Source organism: Umbelopsis ramanniana, assembly GCF_025399195.1.
Source record: "Umbelopsis ramanniana AG unplaced genomic scaffold K450scaffold_126, whole genome shotgun sequence".
In the NCBI taxonomy this organism is placed as follows: domain Eukaryota; kingdom Fungi; phylum Mucoromycota; class Umbelopsidomycetes; order Umbelopsidales; family Umbelopsidaceae; genus Umbelopsis; species Umbelopsis ramanniana.
The window spans coordinates 1-7,603 of NW_026252212.1; the positions used below are offsets into that span (position 1 = coordinate 1).

General features: G+C 43.0%; 3 protein-coding genes across 3 annotated transcripts; 2 read left to right on the plus strand and 1 right to left on the minus strand.

Moving 5' to 3' along the window:
* Positions 1-64: 64 nt before the first annotated feature.
* K450DRAFT_284728 (uncharacterized protein) lies at positions 65-953 on the minus strand. The gene is made up of 2 exons (XM_051593514.1): positions 904-953; positions 65-809 (listed from the first exon to the last, which is right to left on the minus strand). Exon 2 carries the CDS (start codon positions 750-752, stop codon positions 216-218), a length of 537 nt encoding a protein of 178 aa, XP_051439978.1. The 5' UTR covers positions 753-809; positions 904-953; the 3' UTR covers positions 65-215.
* Positions 954-3,308: 2,355 nt separating this feature from the next.
* Positions 3,309-4,279, plus strand: K450DRAFT_263927 (uncharacterized protein). Its single transcript, XM_051592724.1, has one exon. It carries the CDS (start codon positions 3,672-3,674, stop codon positions 4,119-4,121), a length of 450 nt encoding a protein of 149 aa, XP_051439979.1. The 5' UTR covers positions 3,309-3,671; the 3' UTR covers positions 4,122-4,279.
* A 1,764-nt stretch (positions 4,280-6,043) lies between these two features.
* Positions 6,044-7,140, plus strand: K450DRAFT_276039 (uncharacterized protein; the record flags this gene model as incomplete). The annotated part of the gene is made up of 5 exons (XM_051593206.1): positions 6,044-6,111; positions 6,185-6,299; positions 6,528-6,678; positions 6,740-6,885; positions 6,952-7,140. The coding sequence occupies 5 exons, from the start codon at positions 6,044-6,046 to the stop codon at positions 7,138-7,140; spliced, it is 669 nt and encodes a 222-aa protein (XP_051439980.1).
* Positions 7,141-7,603: the final 463 nt, after the last annotated feature.

Consider the following 7,603-nt stretch of genomic DNA (forward strand, 5'->3'; position numbering starts at 1 on the left):
ACCGGTGCGCTTCATCCACGGCGTAAGCTCGGAGACATGTCGTGCCTCCGTCCATAACGAATTTCGTTGCTGTTGAAGTCCAGCTCGGTACCGTTCCATAATTTGATCCCATGCATTATCAGGAACAATGGGGGGAGATGATTGGACGTCACTGGAATATAGGAAAAGATTCGTATATGGTCATATTCACACGAGGTAAAGAAACAGATAGGTACTTACCAGCGGGTAGAAGCTGGGGCGACATTATTTGGTGCATTGGCCCGGGGATATATATATTGTGGGGTAGCGGACTGGTGGACTTGGTCTGCCAGAACTACTGAAAAGTGCTGTTGGTATTGCTTCTGCTGAAATAACGTTTGCATGTATGCTTCATTCCATGGCATAGCCCCTTGCTGCAAAACTTTCCACTGATGCACTTCATTATAGTGTTTCCGAATCCGGTCGCCGTTAATCGAACGAAAGTCGCAGTCAGGGAAGTGGCAGAGGAAGCCCAGTGCGGCCGGCAGCCCGCGAATCTCGTTAGTACCATCTCGAGGCTGTACAACATCAGCAATAGAGGTAGCGACGTCGTTCAATCGACTCGATGATTCAATCCTCTGCCGTTCTCTACGTTTTATCTGATGCTTCTCTAAAAGATGTCTGGAGAGGTTCTGTCGTGTATAGCAGCAGCCGTGGGTTGTGCAGAGGATAACATGGAAATCTGGCAGGACTCGAAGGTACGATGGAAAAGCATCACGATCTGCTTCCACCATTGATGCTGCGAAACTGTTACTGCGCTCAGTTATAATATAATAATCGAAAAATGGATCCTGCCAAACAGAATGCAAAAAGATGTAGTGATTTAGTTGTGGGGATATATTGGACTGCGCGCGCCCTGACATAATTAAACTACTCTGATCATACCGAACAAACTGCAAAAAGATGCAGTGATTATGGTAGTGGTGACAACTTTGATAACAGCGTGAATTCTTAGAGGGATTTCAGCTAGCGTCTTCCATGTAAATTACTTAACGTCGGAGTCTTGTGTTTGTCAAAATTTCTGAATCACGCTGTTATCCAACGCCTACGATATGTTTGTCACTCTAGGTCATCAACACAATTCTTTCGAGAGGATAAATCGTCTGAAGAAGCGAACACACAGGTTCGTGAAAGGATAATCCTAACGTCCCTCTCGAACCATTTCAATCGCTTCTTCAGCAACAATCGTTATATCGGCAATGCCTTACATTTTAATCCTAACTTCGCTCTAGAACATCGTACACCTTGCTCCTTCAGAACACCTTCGTGAAATCGGCACCTCCCCACTCCTCTCCTCACGCCACAGTCACTACTGGTCTCCATACATTCGACACTCAATATTAAAGAATTTCTATCGATCGACTTACGAATATGACTTTCCCTTCCTCTTGGGCTTTAATTCCTCCGCCCAACTCCGTACACTCATTAAACACATCGTTTCGCTACAAAACATTATGCTCCAGTGGATATGCCAAGGCCACCGAGGGCATGAGATAAGCCACTGCATTTCCGGCGACCTCCCCCTCCCCTCTCCCCACCGCATACAGGCACTCGCAATGCGCTTCCAAGCCAAAATAACCACTTTGCACCCCGACAACCCACTCCGTTCCGTAGTTACCCATCTTCGCCAACTCAGGTAAAACTATCCAAGACCGTCCTATTACCACTAGTAATACTCTTTGTTGCTTATGAAGGTAGGAAAAAGTCAACCCCAATTGGCTATGGTGGTAGCTATTGAATCCATGGAATTAACGATGACTCAAAATGTTACATAGCAAAGGGTTTGTTGCACTGTCGAAATTCTGTCCACGCCTACGTTCAACATTGATGACATTGGGCTACATAGTCGTAAAATGAATAGGACTTTAACAATTTGAGCATCCGGAAGCAGTACGGTAGGTCATTATTTATTATATGGTATAATGGGAAAAGATCTCATAACAAAGCTCTATCACAAAATAGAGGGGAATCTAGTAGTATTGCTACTGCTACAAGGAATAACCATGACAGAGTGATAGCGTCGATGGTGAAAATGAAGAGAAAGGCAATGGGAAGACGGTGTGATCTCATTCTTAGAAAGCATTAAGCTGAATATAGTTGTGCTGAAGCTGGCGCCAAGGATGAAGGACTTTGGGGATCAAAGAAGCTTCTTAAGAAAGGGGTGAAAGCAGCAAAGGCTCTAAAGGATATGCTGAGCCAGTTATCTGATCTTGTGGGCAATGATGAATCTTCTGTAAGGCAGCTTTGCACCATTGGGTACATCATATCAGGTATACTTATGGACAGTAATGTATGCATTAAGAAGGATGCTTTAATCATCATATATGTAATAGGAATGTCTCTACAGGTGATGTTAATGGATTCACCGACAGGATACTGTTGTCGAATAACAACGTCCAAGTTGTTTTCGATACCTACAAGTGCTTTGCAAGTCAGACGCAAATTACTACCATTAATGTCAGCCCTGATATCGACAAAGGTAAGTTTGTGATTTCAGAATGAGGAATGAGCTTCAATGCTACTTGGTACTCAAAGTTTGTTTTATTAAAGTTACTGATGCTGAAAGTCCTTCATGAGGTTGAGCATCATGATTTGGATGACGATGATTTGGAGATTCTCTAGCGAATACTTTTCAGGAAAAACCGTCAATGACAGGATTATACGAGAGGAGTCTTCCTTGGCGTTGGTTTCGCTATCTCCAACAGCGAGCTCCCAAAATGACGATCAAAGCCTTTGCTTCCAAACAGACAGAACCGGAAACTAGACAGATATTGGAGTCGTCAGGAGGAACCGGAGGCGCAAGCGATGGATGCGTTCCGTCAACGTTGGCCAACACACGGATTATACCTCTATCCACCGTGGCAATTGATTCCCAAGAAGTTACAGGCAGATAAAGTGCGTTCGGCAGTACTTCTGACTCCAACATGGCCCACGCAATTCTGGTGGCCAATGGTGTTGACCAGAGCACGGAAATCACCGATTACCTTGCCAGTTTGCCGCCAGTGGTCTTTGACCGCATGGCTCTTGTAGCAGCAATTCATCGTTTCCAAGGAGTTGGAGCCGCTGAGTCTCAATACTTGTTAAAGGCACTCCATTAACGGACGCATACAATGTACAGCACACATTGGAGAAGTTGGGCCGAATGATGCCTGAAAAGATCACCTCCCTTTTAATCCTTTGGCACATAAACCGCATCCACTCCTTCAATACCTGGTGTCATCGAACTCAAAGTCGTTGGGACATCTCAACACTATGCGCTGTGGAATTATCTCGGTCTTGGATTTAGCCTATCAAGACCGACCATCCCTATCAAAACATATTTTGATCAAACAATTCTTCAAATCACAACGCCATGCCAACCCAGTGATTCCCAGTACAATGCGAGAAGTTTGCAGTCTCAAACCAATCTTGGATCTCATCTCAAGCTGGGGTAACACCAACGATTTGACATTCGAACAACTTCAACAAAGGACGGTGTTACTGATCGCAATCGCCACAATGTGGAGACCAAGATCGGATCTAGGAACATTGCAAAGTAGAGACATAAAATTTACAATGCAAGAGAATGTCCCCACAGCGGTGACGCTCATGGTGCGGGAGCCAAAAGAACGGCATCCGAAGAAATCTTTCCTTGGCATCATTGGCGAACATAGATGTGTCCAGTGAGGACTTGTGGAAGTTTTTTCATAAGACCAAGGAGAAACGAATCAATTTACCGGAAGACCACACTTTGTTCTCCCAAACGTAAAACAATTGACCTTCCAAGTTGCAATATTACACCTACCGCATTGGCCGTCGGCGCTCTGGTCCCCACTGCCAATCTCAATGGCGATAGAACCTCCAGTTCTCCTAGACCCCAAAACGCAGACAATGTTAAGCATCCATTCCGCCATTTACCCATGGACAAATCCAGATTGGAAACTTTTCGTCTGGAAACTATCGGGAAGCGGTTCGAAAAGCAAGACTATTCACCATCCGCCATTCAGTCTTTAGTCCAAGCGGTGGTACATGAAACAGGACCCAAATCACCGTGTTGTCATATGCCCAGTATCTTTTTCTTCAGTGGACAACTAGGAATGAGATCAACCCCAACACTTTGCTGAAGCATTCAAAACGTATAGCACCGCCGAAACAACTGTTGAAACCACAGGTTGATGTCAGCCCTACATTGCGCTTCTTGGCACAAATACCTTATGCTTCCTCAACTCCATTGGCTGAACTGAATAAGAAAAAAGCTTTTCTTTTGGCCATGGCTGCCTTTCTACGTCCCTCGGATCTCGAACTCATCAGTCTACATAATTGCATAGTTACTAGTCACGGTGATTTGGTTATCAAGGTGGTCGCACCCAAAGAACTTCGTGCGGTTCGAAAAATTGTCAAAACGCTTACTATACGCCGTAATGACAACTTCAAAGAACTATGTCCAGTCCGGTCGTTCAAGGCTTTCAAAATCGCATCCATTGGTACCCAAGCGACAATCCAATAAGCTACTGGTCAATGCTAAGGATCCCTCTAGGCCCTGAAAACTATCACTATCTCTACATGACTTCGCAATTTGATGCGCCTCTCGACCCATGGAGTTCCATCTTTTATTTTGACTGATCAAGGCTCAAACTTCACCAGTTCGTAGGTGTCTTCCTTCCTGCGCCGGTTGGAGTGTCGTCACCTCACCATCACTGCTTATCGCCCGCAAACAAACGGACTAGTGGAACGAATGAAGCAAACTGTGGTGCAGGTTCGATAAAACCGATTCCCTCAGTCCGCTCCGGTGCGTCTAACCTGGCCTTAGCTCAGGGTGCTCCATTGTCCGACGTCATCAACATGGGAAACTGGTCATCTGCAGAGGTGTTTGACAACCACTATCGTCGCCAACGACTACAAAAGCAAAATATCACAAATTTTTTTATAAGACTGTAGCTCTTCTTTGCCATATATACGCTGAAGTAGCATCTCTAGGCTCATGTTAGTTCAGTCCTCCGGACTGAACTAATAATAGGTTAAAGCCGGCGATCCATTTATGAGGTCACGTGAACGCTCTATCTTAAAGTCTGACAAAACGGAGTCTAGTTTTCAACCCCTTTTCACTCCGCATAGCGAGCATTGGCATGACATTCATATATGGAATTCTTAATGGACAAACTTTTTATGGACGTTGAAGGTGTAAAATTTGTGAGGTACATATGACTGCTTTGGCCAAATGTTGAAATTCGAAGATTGTAATTATTGTTGCATTACCAGAGGAGAATCGAGTAGCATCGGCAGTACGGAAAGAAAGAGAGAGGACACGTCGAGTAGTGGGCTGTCTAATAGACGAAAAATTGGTCGACGCAGCGACCTTATTATCAGAAGCGCAGGAAATGGAAGAAATGTCAAGTATGGTGCAGCGAGGTTGGAAAAAGCTTTGATGGCGAATACAACCGAAAGTTGCTGTATGAAGGAAACTTGGAAGTTTCCGAAAACCTACGTGACACGCTATCTGCACTAGCTGAAAAGGTGTCATGACGAAATTAGCTGATAAGAAGCCTACAAACAGTTGGATATGTGCATGGTGGTAAGTGGAGTGGAGACAAGACTGGCGATATGATGTTGATTTTGACATGTTTTAAGTCTCGCACTACAGATGATGAGTTTGGACCTTCCTGACGGCTATGTGACATGCATTACGAAAGGAAAGCTCCTCGAGATTCCTGCCACAGTTAGTGAGTTTAGCATGGCTGTGAGGTTGATGGCGGAGGTGCTGCTTATGAAGGTAAGAAAAAGCCAATCCCAATTGGCAATGATGGTAGCTACTGAATCCATGGAATTAATGATGACTCAAGATGTCATATAGCAAGGAGTGTCTTGCACTGTAACCTTGTCATAATGGAACCTTTACAGAAGGATACTATGGCCTATCTGAAGTTATTTATTGGTGTATGTGGCATATATAATAGTAGTACGAGGGATTGTCATTTGCGTTTTGCTAATGTTGTACATTTTGTAGTCTACGACAAACAATTACGAATGGCATGCTTGAAGGATTGGAATGTACCGTCCTTACAACAGGACAGAACACTGTCATCAAGATTGGATACGGAGGACTATTGATCTAATGTAAGTCATTTACTATTAACTTTGAAGGCTTGGAATTTAAAGATTCTTGCATTGATGGCCGTCTTTGTCGCAGGATTGCAGAATTCGAAGCTAGAAGTCTAAACTTGCAACATTCTGAAAGCTGGTATATGGCTAGACTCTGGACAATGATCGACAGAGTATTTGCTGATGTTGAGGATCTGGAAGCAGTACGGTAGGTCATTATTTATTATATGATATAATGGGAAAACATGTCATAACAAAGCTCTATCACAAAATAGGGGGGAATCTAGTAGTATTGCTACTGCTACAAGAAAAAAACATGACAGAGTGATAGCTTCGATGGTGAAAATTTATAGATAAGCAATGGGAAGACGGGGTGATCTCATTTTAAGAAAGGATTCCGCTGAATATGTTGCTCTAAAGCTGGTGCTAAGGATGAAGGAATTTGGGGAACTAAAAAGCTTTTGGAGAAAGGTGTAAAGGCGGCCAAAACTCTAAAAGACATGCTGAATCATCTCCGTCATTTGGTGGACAACGTGGTATCATCTGTTAGACAGCTTCGCACTATTGGATACATCCTTTCTGGTAGGCTTATAATAACAGTATGCGTTAAGAAAAATACATTATAACCAATGGTTTGTAATAGGTTTGTCTATGGAACTAATGATTACGGATTCGCCAATGGGCTACTGTTGTCGAATAACACGGTCCAAGTTGTTTTCGATACCTAAAAGTGCTTTGCAAGTCAGAAGTAAATTGCACCCATTAATGTCAGCCCTAATATCAACAAAGGTAAGTTAGAGATGTTCAGAATAATGAATTCAATGCTACTTAGTAATCAAATTTTGTTTTGTTAAGTTGCTGGTGGTTCAAGTTATCGATGAGGTTGATAATCATGGCTTAAATGATGTTGATTTGGAGGAATCTTTAGCATATAGTTTTCAGGAAGAACCGTCAATGACAGGATCTCCAAACGTAAAACGATTGTCCTTCCATGTTGCAATATCACACCTACGAAACGAAAGCGAAGTAGCTTATCATAAATGAAAGATATCTTTATACGCAAACCTTTATTTCATTATTTCTATAGAAGGTGTGGAAGTGGATATAACAAGTGCGTGATATATATGGCCAAAAACACTCCTCATAGCTTTTTAAAACACAGTGTTTCGACAGTATTTCGAATGTATGGCTCGGTAATGGTCCCTGTGATAGTGTTCTGCACAGCCCTTTTTGTGATAAGTTTTTTGGTTTGGTTTGGTTTGCTTATAGTACGATACGCTTGAATTTAAGAGAATGCTTTATTGCTACATGCCTATTTAAACATGTCAACTGACTTTTGGCTAAGGAATTGCTTTTTCCTCCCTTTCCAAGTCCTTCTATAACTCATTGTCAGACATCTGCAATCACGAAATAAGACAGAGTGCTTCTTACCGCGATTTGCAAGCACTTTCAATATATTGGGTATACACCATCGATGTCAATTTTAAAAAATTGGGGCTGTCTTTTA